This window comes from Heterodontus francisci, chromosome 1 (genome assembly GCF_036365525.1).
Source record: "Heterodontus francisci isolate sHetFra1 chromosome 1, sHetFra1.hap1, whole genome shotgun sequence".
In the NCBI taxonomy this organism is placed as follows: Eukaryota; Metazoa; Chordata; class Chondrichthyes; order Heterodontiformes; family Heterodontidae; genus Heterodontus; species Heterodontus francisci.
Genome location: NC_090371.1, coordinates 244,063,988 through 244,085,291, shown reverse-complemented (window position 1 = coordinate 244,085,291; position 21,304 = coordinate 244,063,988). Strand labels below are relative to the sequence as shown.

General features: G+C 45.4%; 1 protein-coding gene across 14 annotated transcripts in view; it reads right to left on the bottom strand.

Annotated features, from left to right (window-relative positions):
• kiaa1109 (KIAA1109 ortholog) overlaps positions 1-21,304 on the bottom strand; it is a 637,888-nt gene that overhangs the window by 125,716 nt on the left and 490,868 nt on the right. For all 14 annotated transcript variants that reach the window (XM_068042417.1, XM_068042485.1, XM_068042453.1 and 11 more), the window contains one exon: positions 18,257-18,380. In XM_068042417.1, coding sequence (XP_067898518.1) covers positions 18,257-18,380 — 124 coding nt within the window. The remainder of the gene's footprint in view (positions 1-18,256; positions 18,381-21,304) is intronic.

Sequence of the window (21,304 nt, the reverse complement as noted above, 5' to 3'; positions counted from 1 at the left end):
ATAAGGAGGCCCAAAAGAACATACTGCAGCCACAGTGCACTGGTGGTGGAAGGAGTAAATGTTTAAGATAGTGGTCTGGGTGCCAATCAAGTGGCTGCTTTGTCCTGTGTGAGAACAGAATTTTCGAGAACAAAGTAATATGGGGACATTTAAGATGAAATAATTAATCAATCATGTATTACTAACAAAATAACCTCGAAGCTGCACAGACAGCTTATCAGAAATGACTTCATAACTTCAGGGTTGCAGAGGCAACTTATCAGCAGAAACTAACAGGACAGCTGCAGGCTGCTTAATAATAACCCTTTGTCAGCCTAACAGTTCACAAGGAGATAAGGGGATGGGAAACTGAAGTAAGAAGTTAAAAATAAATTGACAAGGCAGCACCCCAATCAGGCCTCGACACCAAGAAACTGCAGAAGTTTGTAGACCAATTGGGAACAAAGAGTAGGTGTTACTGATTTGTATGAATAACTATAATAAGGCTTGATTTGGCGCAAAGGGTTAGTTTAGTGTATGTGTTGCTTTTAGTACAGTCGGACTTCGTCTCTTTTCGTGTAACCCATGAGATCATAAAAAACTGAGATCCAACACCTGGATGCTGTTGAGCCTCGAGTGTTGTTGAAGCTGCACCCATCCAGGCAAGTGGAGAGTATTCCATCACACTCCTGCCTTGTGCTTTGCAGATAGTGGAAAAGCTTTGGGCGTCAGGAGGTGAGTCACAGCAAAATACCCAGCCTCTGACCTGCTCTTGTAGCCACAGTATTTGTGTGGCTGGTCCGGTTGAGTTTCTGGTCAATAGTGACCCCCAGGTCGTTGATGGTGGGGCAATGTCAAAGGGAGATGTGGTTATACTCTGCTTCATTATCTGAGGAGTTGCAAATGGAACTGAACACGATGCAGTCATTAGCAAAAATCCTACTTCTAACCTGATGATGGAGGGGAGGTCATTGACAAAGCAGATAAATGGTTGGGGCTAGGAGATTACCCTAAGGAGCTCTTGCAGTGACGTCCTGCAGGTGAGATGATTGGTTGTGATTGTTGGAGGTCAATCTACCTATCTTTCTGGACAAGCCAGTGCATCTGCAGTTAGTTTCTCTCCCCTCCTGGCTGCCCACTATTGCCTCCAGAATCCTGCAAAGATTTATCCTTTACCTTCCTCAATTGCATGGTAACGCTCAATTACAACATCTGCGAGTAACTGGTCATTTTCCATAAGTATGCTGAGACACAGTTCTACTTTTCCACCACTTTCAATATGGATTTAGGTCATAGATCAGCCATTAATCTCATTGAATGGTAGAACATGCTCAAGGAGCTAAAAGGCCTACTTCTGTTCCTATGTCCAATCGCATGACTACCTCCATGCTGGGGAAGACTCTCTATCCAAAATCAAGGGTCAGATGAGGCACAACCAACGTTCCTTGTAAAACAAATTTCCCTTGAGTGCACAGGCAATTTCTTTAAGTGTTTTTTGCGCGACCGCACAAGCGCAGTAATTTTAAAGGGCCGACTTGTGCGCAGCCTGTCTGGGGGCTTTCCAAATTGCTATGCAGGCATGCAGTTTTGAGGGAACCGTGGTCGTAACTTCCTTTGGCCGAGCATTGGGAGGACTGAAGCCAACATTTAATAGGTCAAAAATGTTGATTCCCTGACACTTAATGCTGGGATATTAATTGCACCAGGATCTCCATTTATTCCAATTCACAAACACAGAATCGTTACTGCACGTAAGGAAGCCATTCATGCATCGTGTCTACACCGGCTCTCTGAGTGAGCAATTCACTTAGTACCATTCTCCCACCTGCTCCCCAAAACCCTGTACATTCTTTTTTTTCAGGTAACTATCTAATTCCCTTTTGAATGCCTCGATTGAACCTGTCTCCACCACACTCTCTAGCAGTGAATTCCAGATCCTAACCACTTGCTGCGTGAAAACATTTTTCCTCATGTCGTCATCGCCATTCTTTTGCCAACTACGTTAAATCTGTGCCCTCTTGTTCTTGATCCTTTCACAAGTGGGAACAGTTTCTCCCTATCTACTCTGCCCAAACCCCTCATGATTTTGAATACCTCTATCAAATCTCCTCTCAGCCTTCTCTTCTCCATGGAAAACAGTCCCAACTTCTCCAATCTATCTTCGTAAATGTAGTTCCTCATCGCTGGAACCATTGTCATGAATCTTTTCTGCACTCTCCCCAGTGCCTTCACATCTTTGCTTAAACGTGGTGCCCATAACTGGATGCAATACTCCAGCTGAGGCCGAACTAGTGTCTTATACAAGTTCAACATAACCTATTTGCTTATGTACTCTATGCCCCTATTAATAACGCCTAGGATACAGTATCCTTCATTGACCACTCTCTCAGCCTGTCCTACCACCTTCAACGACTTATGCACATATACCACCCAGCTCCCTCTGTTCCTGCACCCCCTTTGGAATTGTACACTTTATTTTATATTGTCACTGCATGTTCTTCCTACCAAAATTAATTACTTCACATTTCTCCACATTGAACTTCATCTGCCACTTGTCTGCCCACTCTATCAGCTTGTCTATGTTTTTTGAAGTTCTATACTATCCTGCTCACAGTTCACAATGCTTCCATGTTTCATATCATGTGAAAATTTTGAAATTGTGCTCTGTACACCAAGGCCTAAGTGATAGAATCACAGAATCATAGAAAGTTTAAGGCACAGCGGCGCAGTGGTTAGCAACGCAGCCTCACAGCTCCAGCGACCCAGGTTCGGTTCTGAGTACTGCCTGTGCGGAGTTTGCAAGTTCTCCCTGTGACCTGCATGGGTTTCCTGCGGGTGCTCCAGTTTCCTCCCGCATGCCAAAGACTTGCGGGTTGATAGGTAAATTGGCCATTGTAAATTGCCCCTAGTGTAGGTAAGTGGTAGGAGAATTGAGGGAAGGTGGGGATGTGAGAAGGAAATGGGATTAATGTAGGATTAGTATAAATGGGTAGTTGATGGTCGGCACAGACTCGGTGGGCCGAAGGGCCTGTTTCAGTGCTGTATCACCGTATGACTCACAGAAAGAGGCCTCTTGGCCCATTGTGTCTGTGCCAGCCGAAAAACGATCCACCTATTCTAATCTCACCTTCCAGAATTTGGTCTGTAGCCCTGCAGGTTACGGCACTTGAGGTGCATATCCAGACTCCTTTTGAATGAATTGAGGGTTTCTGCCTCAACTACCCTTTCAGGCAGTGAGCTCCAGACCCCTACCACCTTCTGGGTGAAAAAGTTTTCCTCATCTCCCCTCTAATTTTTCTACCAATCACTTTAAATCTATGCCCCTCACCACTGACCTCTCTGCCATGGTGAATAGACTCTTCACCTCCACTCTATCCAGGCCCTTCAAAATTTTGTGTATTTCAATCAGATCTCCCCTCAGCCTTCTTTGTTCTAAGGAGAACAACCACAATCTAATCTTTCCTCAAAACTGCATTTTCCAGTCCTGGCAACAACCTCGTAAATCTCCTCTGTACCCTCTCTAGTGCATTTACATCCTTTCTGTAATGAGGTGACCAGAACTGCACACAGTACTCAAGTTATGGCCTAACCAAAGAGTTATACAGTTCCAGCATAACCTCTCTGCTCTTATATTCTTCTTTTTCTTTTGGGCCTCCTTATCTCGAGAGACAATGGATACGCGCCTGGAGGTGGTCAGTGGTTTGTGAAGCAGCGTCTGGAGTGGCTATAAAGGCCAATTCTGGAGTGACAGGCTCTTCCACAGGTGCTGCAGAGAAATTTGTTTGTTGGGGCTGTTGCACAGTTGGCTCTCCCCTTGCGCCTCTGTCTTTTTTCCTGCCAACTACTAAGTCTCTTCGACTCGCCACAATTTAGCCCTGTCTTTATGGCTGCCCGCCAGCTCTGGCGAATGCTGGCAACTGACTCCCACGACTTGTGATCAATGTCACACGATTTCATGTCGCGTTTGCAGACGTCTTTATAACGGAGACATGAACGGCCGGTGGGTCTGATACCAGTGGCGAGCTCGCTGTACAATGTGTCTTTGGGGATCCTGCCATCTTCCATGCGGCTCACATGGCCAAGCCATCTCAAGCGCCGCTGACTCAGTAGTGTGTATAAGCTGGGGGTGTTGGCCGCTTCAAGGACTTCTGTGTTGGAGATATAGTCCTGCCACCTGATGCCAAGTATTCTCCGAAGGCAGCGAAGATGGAATGAATTGAGACGTCGCTCTTGGCTGGCATACGTTGTCCAGGCCTCGCTGCCGTAGAGCAAGGTACTGAGGACACAGGCCTGATACACTCGGACTTTTGTGTTCCGTGTCAGTGCGCCATTTTCCCACACTCTCTTGGCCAGTCTGGACATAGCAGTGGAAGCCTTACCCATGCGCTTGTTGATTTCTGCATCTAGAGACAGGTTACTGGTGATAGTTGAGCCTAGGTAGGTGAACTCTTGAACCACTTCCAGAGCGTGGTCGCCAATATTGATGGATGGAGCATTTCTGACATCCTGCCCCATGATGTTCGTTTTCTTGAGGCTGATGGTTAGGCCAAATTCATTGCAGGCAGACGCAAACCTGTCGATGAGACTCTGCAGGCATTCTTCAGTGTGAGATGTTAAAGCAGCATCGTCAGCAAAGAGGAGTTCTCTGATGAGGACTTTCCGTACTTTGGACTTCGCTCTTTGACGGGCAAGGTTGAACAACCTGCCACCTGATCTTGTGTGGAGGAAAATTCCTTCTTCAGAGGATTTGAACGCATGTGAAAGCAGCAGGGAGAAGAAAATCCCAAAAAGTGTGGGTGCGAGAACACAGCCCTGTTTCACACCACTCAGGATAGGAAAGGGCTCTGATGAGGAGCCACCATGTTGAATTGTGCCTTTCATATTGTCATGGAATGAGGTGATGATACTTCGTAGCTTTGGTGGACATCCGATCTTTTCTAGTAGTCTGAAGAGACCACGTCTGCTGACGAGATCAAAGGCTTTGGTGAGATCAATGAAAGCAATGTAGAGGGGCATCTGTTGTTCACGGCATTTCTCCTGTATCTGACGAAGGGAGAACAGCATGTCAATAGTCGATCTCTCTGCACGAAAGCCACACTGTGCCTCAGGGTAGACGCGCTCGGCCAGCTTCTGGAGCCTGTTCAGAGCGACTCGAGCAAAGACTTTCCCCACTATGCTGAGCAGGGAGATTCCACGGTAGTTGTTGCAGTCACCGCGGTCACCTTTGTTTTTATAGAGGGTGATGATGTTGGCATCGCGCATGTCCTGGGGTACTGCTCCCTCGTCCCAGCACAGGCATAGCAGTTCATGTAGTGCTGAGAGTATAGCAGGCTTGGCACTCTTGATTATTTCAGGGGTAATGCTGTCCTTCCCAGGGGCTTTTCCGCTGGCTAGGGAATCAATGGCATCACTGAGTTCCGATTTGGTTGGCTGTATGTCCAGCTCATCCATGACTGGTAGAGGCTGGGCTGCATTGAGGGCAGTCTCAGTGACAACATTCTCCCTGGAGTACAGTTCTAGGTAGTGCTCAACCCAGCGGTCCATCTGTTTGCGTTGGTCAGTGATTATGTCCCCCGATTTAGATTTGAGGGGGGTGATCTTCTTGATGGTTGGCCCAAGAGCTCTCTTCATGCCATCATACATTCCTCTGATGTTTCCGGTGTCTGAGGCCAGCTGAATATGACTGCATAGGTGTTGCCAGTAGTCGTTTGCACAACGCCTAGCTGTTCTTTGTGCAGTACTTCTGGCTGCTTTAAGTGCTGCGGATGTTAAATCGCTGGGGGCTTTCTTGTAGTTCAAAAGTGCAATGCGCTTAGCGGCTATGACAGGTTCCAGCTCTTCATTATGAGATTGAAACCAGTCTGCATTTCTCTTCGCACTTTTGCCGTAGGTGGTCAAAGCTGACTCATAGATGGCGTCTCTGATGTGGGCCCACTTGGTCTCAGCATCCCCTGTGGGAGTGTTTTGAAGGGCTGTTACAAGTGAATTTAGAAATTTTTGTAACAGCTGTGGGTGAGAAATTCTGCTCGTGTTGATGCGCGGGTGGCCCTTCTGCTTGGAATGATGCAACTTCTTTGGTCTGAGTCTAACCTTGCTGCACACCAGGGAGTGGTCGGTGTCGCAGTCCGCACTGTGGAAGCTGCGTGTGATTTGAACACTGTTTAAGGCGGCTCGCCTTGTGACAATGAGGTCTAGCTGGTGCCAACGACGTGATCTTGGGTGCCTCCATGAAACCTGGTGACAGGGTTTAGTGTGAAAGAACGAGTTGGTGATGCAGAGGTTATGATAGGTACACAACTCAAGCAGTCTCTGCCCGTTCTCATTCATCCTTCCAACGCCATAGCGCCCAAGGCAGGAGGGCCATGAGTCATGGTCGGCCCCAACCCTGGCATTAAAGTCCCCCAGCAGGAATAGGTGTTCGGTGTTGGGGATGCTGCTAATGATGTTATGGAGTTGTTCATAGAACTGGTCTTTAGCTTCAGGTGCGGAGCAGAGTGTTGGAGCATAGATGCTGAGTAGGTGTACTGGACCAGAGGTGGTGAGCAGTCGGATGGACAGTATGCGTTCCGAGCCATTTGAGGGAGGCTCTATCATGCTGAGCAAGGAGTTTCTGATGGCGAAGCCCACTCCATGCTGTCTTGGTTCTTCAGGATCCCTGCCCTGCCAGAAGAAGGTGTAGCCTTGCTCTGCTAGAGAGCCACTCGCGGGGAGGCGAGTCTCCTGAAGTGCTGCAATGTCCACATTGAATCTACTGAGCTCGTTGTTAATGATGGCGGTCTTCCGAGAATCGTTGATTTGTGTAAGGTCTTCCGACAGGCCAGGACACATAGTTCTGACGTTCCAGCTTGCAAAGCGAAGGGCTGGTACCTTCTTTCCTTTTTTCATGTTGTTTGGTGCGGTGTATCAGTCCACCTTTCGGGCAATGACCCTGAGCTCCAAGCACCCATTGAAGCAGGCAGACTGTGGCGGGACAGAACCTTATTGACCGGGGGCTGCCCGGTTTGAGGCGGGCGGTAGCTGTCCAGTGAGGTGCAATGACCTCTCCCACCGACAAAGGCAACCCGTGGCGCCCAGTTTCTACGCCAATTTATCTGGACTTATAACCCGTAACTGCTGCCTTCCGTGTTGTGTCAGTCGCTGTGAGGCAACTATGGAGTGACCTCTCCATGGCGCATGCCTGGGCAAATTTATGGAGGTTGAGAGTTGCCCAGTCGTCAAAACCCCCCTCTCGGCCTTTCTGGTGGGGTCCAAAGGAGTGCAGGACACGACGTTTGGCACCAGTATGGCTGCAGGAACTGCCGGAAACATGCCAAAGGTGACACATGACCGCCTACGGGGTTCCGCTCCGGATTTTCTGTTAGGGTTTACTCCCTTAGCCTTGGTCTCTCCCGAGACGCCCACAAGGCAGTGGGGTTGTTGGGGCCCCTACACAGGTGTAGGATGGTGCCGGTGGGAGGAGGGGATGCAAGGGGGAGGGGTAGAGGGAGGGGGTGGGTGCAGGGGAAGGGGGTGCGGGGTGAAGATGGTGCGAGGGGGGGGCGGGCTGGGACGGGGTTGTGAGGGGGTGAGCTGAGAGGGTGGAGCAGGGAAGGGGACGGGGGTGGGGGGGGTGGAAGGGGGGTGAAGGGGGGTAAAGGGGGGGGGAGGGGGGGTGGAATCTGGTGCAGGTAATAAGCCATTTCCTCAGTGCCCACCAACGACGTCCGGAAAGCTCATCCACGTCCTTCGGGAGGTGAAGCATCATTTGGCAGACTTAGAGGTGATTACATTTGCTAAGGGTTTTTTTTTTTTGCAGTGGTTTAAATAAAGGCATGCAGCATTGCCGACAGTGCGCTGCAGATGCTCTCCGAGCTATCTCCTGCGGGCGCTTTGAAGTTGCGGCCGGGGGGGCCGTTCGTGGATGTTTTGGGTGTTCGGGGCACCTTTTCACAGGACTTCTCTCGGGTCCCGCAGCTCCTTCTTCACCTCAATGGACTTACCGCATGCCGTGGCTGCAGACACTCTGGACTGTGAAGACAGCAGGATCGGAGATTAAAGTATCGGCAGCTGTTCTCGACAGTTTCATCCGGATCAATTTCATTGAGAAAACAAAGAGCAGGTGTGGCTGGGGGAGGGCAGTGGGCCCAGGTAACATACACTAAACTAACTGTTAACTTTTAGATAGGGCTAAAATGAACTGATTTAAAGAGCCAGGGGAATTTAAACAGTTTAAGAGGGCAGATTGGGGGAGAAAACGTTAGGGATGGGAGCAGATGGCCATGGATAGAGTTGAACAGCAAGGGAGCTTCCTAGGGAGCTTCCAGCCCAGGAGTATATTCTATACTTCAGCTAATAAAGGAAAGGATTCCATATGCCTTCTGAACCACCTTATCGACCTGTCCTGCTACCTTCAAGGATCTGTGGACATTCACTCCAAGGTGCTCACTTCCTCTACACTTCTCAGCATTTTTCCATTAATCGTGTATTCCTTTGCCTTGTTTGACATCCCCAAATGCATCACCTCACACTTCTACAGGTTGAATTCCATTTGCCACTTTTCTGCCCATCTGACCAGACCATCAATATCTTCCTGCAGCCTACAGCTATCTATCACACGGCCAATCTTTGTGTCATCTGTAAGCTTCTAGATCATGCCCCCTACATTTACGTCCAAATTGTTAACGTATACCTCAAAAAGCAGGGGACCCAGTACTGAGCCCTGCTAAAACACCCGTCAACAATTATCCTTTGTTTCCTGCCACTGAGCCAATTTTGTATCCACCTTGCTGCATTTCCCTGGATCCCATGGGATTTTATTTTTTTTAACGAGTCTGCCATGTGAGACCTTGTCAAAAGCCTTGCTAAAATCCATGTAGACCACATCAACTGCACTACCCTCATCTATCTTCCTTCTTCAAAAAATTTGATCAAGTTGGCCAAACAAGATCTTCCCTTAACAAATCCATGCTGACCATCCTTGATTAACCTATGCCTTTCTAAGTGACAGTTTATCCTATCTCTCAGAATAGATTCCAATAATTTTCCCACTACTGAGGTTACATTGACTTGCCTGTAATTATTTGGTCTATCCTTCGCTCTATTTTTAAACAGAGGCTGGTCGCCAATCCTCTGGCACTACACCTGTATCCAGTGAGGACTGGAAAATGATGGTCAGACCATCTGCTATTCCCTCTCTTGCTTCTTTTAACAGCCGAGGGTACATTTCATCTGGCCCTGATGATTTATCCACTTTCAAGGATGCTAATTCCATTAATACTTCCTCTCTCCCTATGTTTATCACATCCAAAATTTCACACTCTCCTCAGCTACAATATCTGCATCATCCCCCTCTTTTGTGAAGACAGACGCAAAGTATTCATTAAGAACCATACCAACATCTTCCGCCCCTACACATAGGTTACCTTTTTGGTCTTTTATGGGCCCTACTCTATCCTTAGTTATCCTCTTACTCTTAATGTATTGATAAAACATCTTTGGGTTCACCTTGATTTTGCTTGCCAATATTCTTTCATGCCCTCTCTTTGCTTTCCTAATTTCCTTTTTGATTTCACCACCGCAACCACCACCCCCCACCCCCCTCCCCCCAATGTTCTATACTTCTCTCGACTTTCTGTAGTATTGAGTTCTCTGTGTCGGACATCAGCTTTCCTTTTCTGCTTTATCTTACCCTGTAGGTTTCTTGACATCCATGGGGCTCTAGAGTTGGCCGTTTCACCCTTTTTCTTTGTGGGAACATGATTACTCTGAACACCCTGAACCGCCCCTTTGAATACCTCCCACTGCTCTGACACTGATTTACCTTCAAGTAGCTGTTTCTAGTCCACTTTCGCTAAATCACTCCTCCGTTTTGTAAAATTGACCTTACCCCAATTGAGAACTTGCACTCCTAATCTATGTCTGTAATTTTCCACAATTATGTTAAAACTGACTGAATTCTGATCACTACCACCAAAATGCTCTTCCACTGCCACTCCTTCCACCTGCCCATCTTCATTTCTTAAAACTAAGTCTAATACTGTGCCCACTCTTGTTGGACGTGAACAAGAACAAAGAACAGTACAGCACAGGAACAGGCCATTCGGCCCTCCAAGCCTGCGCCGATCTTGATGCCTGCCTAAACTAAAACCTTCTGCACTTCCGGGTACCGTATCCCTCTATTCCCATCCTATTCATGTATTTGTCAAGATGCCTCTTAAACGTCGCTATCGTACCTGCTTCCACCACCTCCCCCGGCAACAAGTTCCAGGCACTCACCACCCTCTGTGTAAATAACTTGCCTCGCACATCCCCTCGCACCTTAAATCTATGCCCCCTAGTAACTGACTCTTCCATCCTGGGAAAAAGCTTCTGACTATCCACTCTGTCCATGCCACTCATAACTTTGTAAACCTCTATCATGTCGCCCCTCCACCTCCGTCATTCCAGTGAAAACAATCCGAGTTTATCCAACTTCTCCTCATAGCTAATGCCCTCCAGACCAGGCAACATCCTGGTAAGCCTCTTCTGTACCCTCTCCAAAGCCTCCACGTCCTTCTGATAATGTGGCGACCAGAATTGCACGCAATATTCTAAGTGTGGCCTAACTAAAGTTCTGTACAGCTGCAGCATGACTTGCCAATTTTTATACTCTATGCCCCGACCGATGAAGGCAAGCATGCCGTATGCCTTCTTGACTACCTTATCCACCTGTGTTGCCACTTTCAGTGACCTGTGGACCTGTATGCCCAGATCTCTCTGCCTGTCAATACTCCTAAGGGTTCTGCCATTTACTGTATACTTCCCACCTGCATTAGACCTTCCAAAATGCATTACCTCACATTTGTCCAGATTAAACGCCATCTGCCATTTCTCCGCCCAAGTCTCCAACCGATCTATATCCTGCTGTATCCTCTGACAATCCTCATGACTATCCGCAACTGTACCAACCTTTGTGTCGTCCGCAAACTTACTAATCAGACCAGCTACATCTTCCTCCAAATCATTTATATATACTACAAACAGCAAAGGTCCCAGCACTGATCCCTGCGGAACACCACTAGTCACATCCCTCCATTCAGAAAAGCACCCTTCCACTGCTACCCTCTGTCTTCTATGACTGAGCCAGTTCTGTATCCATCTTGCCAGCTCACCTCTGATCCCATGTGACTTCACCTTTTGTACCAGTCTGCCATGAGGGAACTTGTCAAAGGCTTTACTGAAGTCCATATAGATAACATCCACTGCCCTTCCTTCATCAATCATCTTCGTCACTTCCTCAAAAAACTCAATCAATTGAGTGAGACACGGCCTCCCCTTCACAAAACCATGCTGCCTCTCGCTAATAAGTTCATTTGTTTCCAAATGGGAGTAAATCCTGTCCCGAAGAATCCTCTCTAATAATTTCCCTACCACTGACATAAGGCTCACCGGCCTATAATTTCCTGGATTATCCTTGCTACCCTTCTTAAACAAAGGGACAACATTGGCTATTCTCCAGTCCTCTGGGACCTCACCTGTAGCCAATGAGGATGCAATGATTTCTGTCAAGGCCCCAGCAATTTCTTCCCTTGCCTCCCTCAGTATTCTGGGGTAGATCCCATCAGGCCCTGGGGACTTATCTACTTTAATGCTTTGCCAGACACCCAACACCTCCTCCTTTTTGATAATGAGATGACTGAGACTATCAACACTCCCTTCCCTAGGCTCATCATCCACCAAGTCCTTCTCTTTGGTACGTACGTGCTACATACTGGGCAAAAAAGTTCTCCTGAATGCACCTCAAGAATACTGCTCCCTCAATTCCTTTCACACTAAAACTATCCTAGTTAATATTGGGGTAGTTACAATCCCCTATTACTGCCCTATTATTCTTGCACTTCTCAGAGCTTTGCCTACATATCTGCTCTTCCATCTCCCTCTGACTGTTTGGGGGGTCTATGGTATACTCCCAGAAGTGTGATTGCCCCCTTTTTGTTCCTTAGCTCAATCCATATAGCCTCACTTGATGAACCTTCAAACATATCATCCATCCTCACAGCTGTAATAGTTTCCTTGACCAAAATTGCTACCCCACTCCTTTCTTATCCCCCTCCATATCGCATCAGAAAACCCTGCAACCAGGAACGTTGAGCTGCCATTCCTGTCTGTCCTTAAGCCATATTTCTGGAATAGCTATGATCTACTGCCATGTGCCTATCTATTATTAATATATATCAGGACTGACCCCTGGGGAACTCCACTACAAACATTCCTCTAGCCCAAAAAGCATTAACCACGACTCTCTGCTTCCTGCCACTCAGCCAATTCCGTATCGATGTCGCTACCTTCCCTTTTATTCCATGAGCTATAACTTTGCTCACAAGTCTATTGTGTGGCACTGTATCAAATGCCTTTTGGAAGTCCATGTACATCACACCAACAGCATTGCCCTCATCAACCCTCTCGGTTACCCCTTCAAAAAACTCCAGCAAGTTAGTTAAACACGAATTTCCCTTAAATCCATACTCGCTTTCCTCAATTCACCCACATTTGTCCATGTGACTATTAATTTTGTTCCGAATTATTCTTTCTAGAAGTTTCCCCACCAGCGAAGTTAAACCTTCTGGCTTGTAGTTCCTGGGCTTATCTTTACAGCTCTTTTTGAACAAGTGTGTAACATTTGCAATTCTCCAGTCCTCTGGCACTACCCGAGTCTAAGGAAGACTGGGAAATTATGGCCACGTCTCCGCAATTTCCACTCTCACTTTCCTCAGTATCCTTGGATGCATCTCACCCGGTCCTGGTGCTTTATCAACTTTAATTATAGACAACCTATCTAATACCTCCTCCTTATCAATTTTAAATCCTTCTAGTGTATTAATTACCCCCTTTTTCGCCATGCCCCGAGTAGCATCTTCTTTCTTGGTAAAGACAGATGCAAAGTATTCATTTAATACCTCAGCTATTCCCCCTGCCTCCATGCGTAAATCCCCCTTTTGGTCCCTAATCAGTCCTACTCCACCTTTTACCATTTTATTATTTATATGCCAAGTGAAGACTTTGGGATTCCCTTTTATGTTAGCTGCCAGTCTCTTTTCATACTCTCTCTTTGTTTCTCTTCTTTGCTTTTTCACTTCCCGTCTGAACTTTCTATATTCAGCCTGGTTCTCCATTGTATTGTCTGTCTGACATGTCATAAGCACACCTTTTCTTTTTCATCTTCATCACTATCTCTTTTTGTCATCGAGGGAGCTCTGGATTTGTTTGCCCAACCTTGCTCCTTCGAGGGAATATATTTTGACTGTGCCTGAATTATCTCTTCTTTGAAGGTAGCCCATTGTTCAGTTACCGTTTTTTCTGCCAACCTTTGATTTCAATTTATTCAGCCCAGATCCATTCTTGCCCCATTAATGTTGGCTTTCCCCCAGTTAATTATTCTTACTCTGGATTGTTCTTTGTCCTTTCCCATAGCCAACTTAAACCTTTATGATACAATGATTATTGTCCCCTAAGTGTTCTCCTACCGACACTTGATCCACTTGGCCCACCTCATTCCCAAGAACCAGGTCCAGCAGTGCCTTTACACTACTACTATCCCACTCTATATTCCCCATTATAACTACTCTATAATAATCGTTTCAAAATGCAAAAGAAAGCAGTTTTTAAAAAACTCTTTAAGGCACTAATATAACAGAATCTCTAAGCGTGCCATATAATCTTTACTCCTGATCAGAAGGCGACTGATTAGGACTAACAAATATTTTCTCCAGTAAGGTACATTGCGAATATAAAAAAAGACAAGTCTTTCGAAACAACTCCCTGCTGACCAATACATATTCTTTCTAAAATATGGTGCCTTCAAGTATGTACAAATTTTTGCTCCCTACAGTTTTCTGACTAAAATTTCAGAGAAACTGAATAAATCCTGTTCACTTTACTATCAGCTGTTATCCCCTTTCCTCATTCACTGAGGCACTTTCAGTCCCAAAGCTAATTGCACAGTGTACCAGCAAGTTTTGAAAACATATTACTATCTTTCATGATCCCTTAACAATACTGAAGTCTTCATTGTGGTTAGCTTTCAAAGAGGTCCCCCCATACAGATAATTCTGTATGCTCAATAAGTGTTTTATTTTCAAATCACTTTTGCACTTTCTTATTTTCTTCTCCATTACTTGTGTTGCACACCATTAAGGAATTGGCACCTGTTTTAAGCCTCTGCTTAATGTTCTTAAAATCATTCTTCAATTTGCTTTATTCTCTTGAAATGCATTGCATCAGGGAAGCGACTTATAACAATAAGCTCTCAGCACAGACTCTCAAGTTTTCAGCAACTGCCATGTCATTTCCTGATCTAATCTGCGCAATTATGACACCAACAAGTTGCAATTCTATTGCTCTCAGTCACTCCGACTCATCGATCACTGGCTCTGCTGATTTGACCAATATCAATTAGAAAGGCACAATTATAGCAGATTTGACTGCACAGCCAATGCCCCATCACACCCTCAAACTACAAAATTTACTTCCCAATTTCTTTGACAATACTGAAATTTACTTTCCATATCTTGCTTTCATATCATCAAGGCACCTGAAAATTCCTGAATGAATACATTCTTCCTTCAGATATTTGGAGACTTTTTCCCTTCAAAATATTGGGCATTATTTTGAATGGGAGATTTCCCTTTCTTTACATTTCAGAATTGGGAAAATCTACAGGAAACACAGTAAACAGATGTTCTCAGGGAAATGCACGACAGAAATGTGGAGGTTGTTTGGGGAGCACTTGCTGTGACTGCTGGATAGGTTTGTCCCGATGAGGCAAGGAAGGGATGGTAGGGTGAAGGGACCTTGGGTGACAAGAGATGTGGAACGGCTAGTCAAGAGGAAGAAGTAAGCTTACTTAAGGTTGAGGAAGCAAGGATCAGACAGGGCTCTAGAGGGTTACAAGGTAGCCAGGAAGGAACTGAAGAATGGACTTAGGAGAGCTAGAAGGGGACATGAAAAAGTCTTGGCGGGTAGGATTAAGGAAAATCCCAAGGCGTTCTACACTTATGTGAGGAACAGGAGGATGGCCAGAGTGAGGGCAGGGCCGATCAGGGATAGTGGAGGGAACTTGTGCCTGGAGTCGGAGGAGGTAGGGGAGGTCTTAAATGAATACTTTGCTTCAGTATACACTAGTGAGAGGGACCTGGTCGTTTGTGAGGACAGCGTGGAACAGGCTGATATGCTCAAACAGGTTGAGGTTAAGAGGGAGGATGTGCTGGAAATTTTGAATGATATGAGGACAGATAAGTTCCCGGGGCAGGACAGGATATACCCAAAGATATTACGGGAAGCGAGGGAAGAGATTGCTGCGCCTTTGGCGATGATCTTTGCGTCCTCACTGTCCACTGGAGTAGTACCGGATGATTGGAGGGTGGCAAATGTTGTTCCCTTGTTCAAGAAAGGGAATAGGGATAACCCTGGGAATTATAGACCAGTCAGTCTTACGTCGGTAGTGGGCAAATTATTGGAGAGGATTCTGAGTGACTGGATTTATGATTATTTGGAAAAGCATGGTTTGATTAGAGATAGTCAGCATGGCTTTGAGAGGGGCAGGTCATGCCTCACAAGCCTTATTGAATTCTTTGAAGATGTGACAAAACACATTGATGAAGGAAGAGCAGTGGATGTGGTGTATATGGATTTTAGCAAGGCGTTTGATAAGGTTCCCCAGGGTAGGCTCATTCAGAAAGTAAGGAGGCATGGGATACAGGGGAAGTTGCTGTCTGGATACAGAATTGGCTGGCCCATAGAAGACAGAGGGTGGTAGTAGATGGAAAGTATTCAGCATGGAGCTCGGTGACCAGTGGTGTTCTGCAGGGATCTGTTCTGGGACCTCTGCTCTTTGTGATTTTTATAAATGACTTGGATGAGGAAGTGGAAGGCTGGGTTAGCAAGTTTGCCGATGACACGAAGGTTGCTGGAGTTGTGGATAGTGTGGAAGGCTGTTGTAGGTTGCAACGGGACATTGACAGGATGCAGAGCTGGGCTGAGAAGTGGCAGATGGAGTTCCACCTGGAAAAGTGTGAAGTGATTCATTTTGGAAGGTCGAATTTGAATGCAGAATACAGGCTTAAAAACAGGATTCTTGGTAGTGTGAAGGAACAGAGGGATCTTGGGGTCCATGTCCATAGATCGCTCAAAGTTGCCACCCAAGTTGATAGGGTTGTTAAGAAGGCGTATGGTGTGTTGGCTTTCATTAACAGGGGGATTGTGTTTAAGAGCCGTGAGGTTATGCTGCAGCTCTATAAGGCCCTGGTTCGACCAGACTTGGAATATTATGTTCAGTTCTGGTCGCCTCATTATAGGAAGGATGTGGAAGCTTTAGAGAGGATGCAGAGGAGATTTACCAGGATGCTGCCTGGACTGGAGGGCATGTCTTACGAAGAAAGATTGAGGGAGCTAGGGCTTTTCTCATTGGAGCGAAGAAGGATGAGAGGTGACTTGATAGAGGGGTACAAGATGATGAGAGGCACAGATAGAATGGATAGCCAGAGACTTTTTCCCAGGGTGGAAAGGGCTATCACCAGGGGGCATAATTTTAAGGTGATTGGAGGAAGGTTTCGGGGAGATGTCAGAGGTAGGTTCTTTACACAGAGAGTGGTGGGTGCGTGGAATGCGCTGCCAGCGGTGGTAGTAGAAGCAGATACATTAGGGACATTTAAGCGACTCTTGGATAGGTACATGGATGATAGTAGAATGAAGGGTAGGTAGTTAGTTTGATATTAGCGTAGGTTAAAGGTTCGGCACAACATCGTGGGCCGAAGGGCCTGTACTGTGCTGTACTGTTCTATGTTCTATAGAACCCTATACTGTTTGAAGAGCCTGTAGGGGCTTACAATTTTGATGACCTAGAAAAAGTTCCTCCTTAATAATCTCGGTAGCAGTTCGCATCGGAGATTTAATAGAACCCTTCAATTATCTGACTAACAAAAATATCCAGCAAGCAAATAGTGGTATTTGTGCTTATTCTCCATATCCTTATTCAACCCATTCTTAGATAGATAGTGAAGAGGATAGCTGTAGACTCCAGAATGACATCAATGGTTTGGTTGAGTGAGTGGAAAAGTGGCAAATGGAATTCAATCTGGAGAAGTGAGAGGTAATGCATTTGGGGAGGGCAAACAAACCAAGGGAATACACAATAAACCAGAGGATATTGAGAGAGATAGAAGAAGTGAGACACTTTGGAGTGCATGTCCACAGGCCCCTGAAGGTGGCAGGACAGGAAGACGGAGTGGTGAAAAAGACACATGGAATGCTTTCCTTTATTGGCTGAGGTATAGAATACAAAAGCAGGGATGTAATGCTGGAACTGTATAAAATGCTGGTTAGGCCACAGCTGGAGTATTGCAGACAGTTCTGGTCACAATACAGGAAGGACATAATTGCTCTGGAGAGAGTACAGGAAGATTTACAAGAATGTTGCCAGGGCTTGAATGGATAGAGTAGACACGAAGGACCTATTTCCCCTAGCGGAGAGGTCAATTACCAGGAGGCACAGATTTAAGGTGATTTGTAGAAGGGTTAGAGGGGACATGAGGAAAAACGTTTTCACCCAGAGTGGTGTGTGTCTGGAATTCACTGCCTGGATCGGTGGTGGAGGCAGAAACCCTCAACTCTTTGAAAAGGTACCTGGACATGCATCTGAAATGCAGTAACCTGCAAGGCTACGGACCAGGTGCTGGAAGGTGGGATTAGATTGGGCAGCTAGTCGCAGACACAATGGGCTGAATGGCCTCCTTCTTTGTCGTAATTTTTCTATGGTTTTAACCCCCGACCAAAAGAACACTCTGGTATTATATTCGTGAAAAGCGATATGCGATGAAGCAACCTCCGAAAGTGAAACCCTTCCACATTATTTTGACATCAGATAAGGTCTGCCTACAATTCTGGAAGTATAGCTACCAGCCTTAGACAACTCCACCAAAGTGGAAGGCCTTTATGCTTCAGGCAGTGCTAGAGCTACACTGCGTTCATTCATATTCAGACTGGAACTTTATTGGATTACCCTTTTAAAACAGGAGGTGTAGCAGTGTTGCAGTTGTGCTTTCCATAGGTGATAGCAACAAACATAACAGAGTTCACACATCACTGAAGCACAATGTCAGAGTATAATAAAATGCTATGTCAAGAATACCAAATATGTAACTTTGGTTAACATTTAGATTTCTTTACAAACAGATAAACAAAGTTTATCCAACAAATTTCCAGAAAGATCATGCTACTTTTGAGGAAAAAATTGTAAATTTGCATCACCAAATAACCTGCTCACCCTCATACTGGATCGCCGTAATTTTTTCCGAACATCTCGACGGATGTCATTAACAGCAACGGATTCTAACTGTTGATAACGCTGAATCTCTTGGTTTATTGTTCCCTCACTTGCACCAAGTTTTCTATAAAAAAAATCAAATGTTTTCTTAACTCAGCCGTATTGAACAATCTTTAGATTCTATGTTGATTTATCAGTTCTTCAAGACAAACTCCACATCATTCTAAATAGATGTGTTTATTTAAAGAGAAGTTTGCTACATCCTATTTGAAACTTGCATTGGCCGAGTACTTCACCCTCGAATTTGCCAAGTTGGTGGAGCAGCTAAACATAATTTAAAAAAGAAATTTACCATAGTTATAGAGTCATCATAAAAACATACGAATAAAAAGTGATGGGAGAAACTCTGGATTGTCCAGCGGCAATTTTATGATTCATACCTTTTGAAGCAAAAGTGTATCATTGGAGGGTTTGTTTTTAAATTCATAACATGAAAAAAAAAAATCACATTAGAATTAAAAACTCATCCTTATTAAAATGACTGGCATGTTATCACTATTAAAAAATAACTTAGTATGATGTGTATAACTTCTTTCTAACCTAGTAAAATCCATAATGTAACACAAAAAAGCATGATGAGGAATCTTCCTAATTCATTGCCCGGACAGTCCGCTGATGGAGCAGGTTGACAACTTTGGTTTGATGTATTCCTGGAGATGCGATCATATGACATATGATCACATGACAGCTCACTTGATGCTTAATCACATGACACTTTTACAACTAACATTTTCCTACAATGCGCAGTGTCATACAGGCCCCCACCTGCCAAGAATGAGGCACATTAATTTTGTCACATGGACATTAAATTTCAAATTGTTGCTGGGAAGAAGAGAAGGCCTGTTACAAGGGGTTGCCAGGCCCCTGGCTGGAAAGACATTTTTGCATATTAACAGACAGTGTGTGTGAACAAAGGACCATTCCCTGACACACACAATACAGAAGGCCAGAAGTAGTTATACCAGTTGGTCACGTGACTACCCTGCTGGCCAACTTGGAGAGTTTTAAATTGTAGACACAGTGTTTGAACTGGGAGAAAGCAGAAAATTCCTGGACTGAAGACAACCTCCTGTCTGCCTCCATCTCTTTCTCATAAAAACCCAATGAAGACACATGAACCCCAAGACAGAAAAGTCTCCTACAGTGAACAAGGTTTATGAAGAGAATTGGGCCCAACGAAAAGCAAGATCTACCTGCAATCAAGGACGCTACAGCGAGCACAAAACACAGTAACAAAAACCCCTCTTCATAGATTGCCTCAAACTTTTCCACTTTATTTTTTTCTTCTGCTCTTTCTGTCCCTATCTGCATGTGTGTATCGCGTATGCATGCTAGCGTGGGTGCGTGGTGTATCTGTAGACATTAACCAAATTAGAATTTAAGTTTAATAAAATTTCACTTTTCTTCTTCAAACCTGAGACAACTTGTTGTGCTGGTTTCTTTGCCTTAGCAGTGAACAAGGATTCACCAAGGGGGAGCTAAAAACACCGTGTGTTTAAAAATAAAATCCCGTTACAGCAAGACTAGGTGAAGACTGAAAGGGAACCCTTTCTCACCTGGTCGTAACAGCAGTAAGTTATAAAAATAAATAGAACAAAACGAAAACTGACTGAATTCACTGACTTCCATAAGGAGGCCAAAGAAGACACTCTACTCCTGAAGCCCAGCTTCATGGTTTTGAGGCTCAGTCCTCAAAGAGAACCACCAAAACTGCCCGACTCCTGTAATAAAATATATTATTTAAAATGCATGCCATATACCACGAGCTCGCCCTTGACAGTTTGTGTTGCTCTCTCCCCCCCCAGTTTATTTCTGTCTTCCGCAGTTTGTGTCTCTCTCTCCCAGTTTGATTTTCTTTCCCTCCCTGTCTCTCTCCTTCACTCCACCAGTTTTGTTTTCTCTTGCTCCCCCCTCCAGCTTGTGCTTCTGTCTTTCCCTCCCCCAGCTTGCGCTTCTGTCTTTCCCTCCCCGAGCTTGTGCCTCTGTCTTTCCCTCCCCGAGCTTGTGCCTCTGTCTTTCCCTCCCCGAGCTTGTGCCTCTGTCTTTCCCTCCCGCAGTTACTCTCCAAGGATTTGTGGTTTCCTGACGATTTCTGTTGGCCCCAAATCCATCATCCTCACAAACGCAATGAAATAGCATGCTTTGAATAGTGTGGGACCAGCAGAGCTCAGACAATGCAGTTTAGTTGGAAATCATGACAGCTGGGACACTGCACATGCAAGGACTGTTTTTTTCCAAGTTTCCAGAAGATGTGCTCGGGAGACCAATCGCCCATTCTGACAGACTCCTGCCTAAAACAGGGGGGTAGGCAACTCTATAATGCCCATCCATTGTAGAACCCTCCCGATCAATCAGGTAGGTTCTACAATGGAATAGTGACCTGTTCCAACAGGCTATAACCCAGAAAGCAAAGTTGAAAATTTCCCTGTGGTATTGATTATGGTCAGTCAACAGATATGTTGTTTCATAACAATCAGGATGTTTCATTATCTAGCATTTCACATCAGTGCCACTCATTAACTGTTAATGCAATAGTTCAATTCTGCCTTTTAAACATAACACACTGATATTTTCATCAATGCTTTGGGATTCCATTTCCAAGAATGCCCAGTATTTCATGAAATGGTCCTGATGTTTGGCAGAACTAGTTGGGGCTCCTGGACTTCGCCAGCACTGCAGTAAATGTGGTGTGATCTGGCACAGAGGAATGAGAATCTGGGTTTGGCAAAACTGTTGGGGAGGAATGTGAAGTTTGGTAAAAGTGTGGAGGTGGAATGTGAAGTGAGGTTCACTGGTGAATTCCTGGTCTTTGGCAGTATTGAGGGAACGAGTAGAGGGAGGATCAGGGTGTAACAGTACTGGGGTAAGGAGGGCCCAGGATCTGACAGCACCAGGTTGTAAGTTGTTAAGAGATCTCAAAAGACTGAATTCAATGTTTGGAGAGATCGTTCTGGGTGTAAGTGTCTGTCTCACAGCTATCACTAGTTG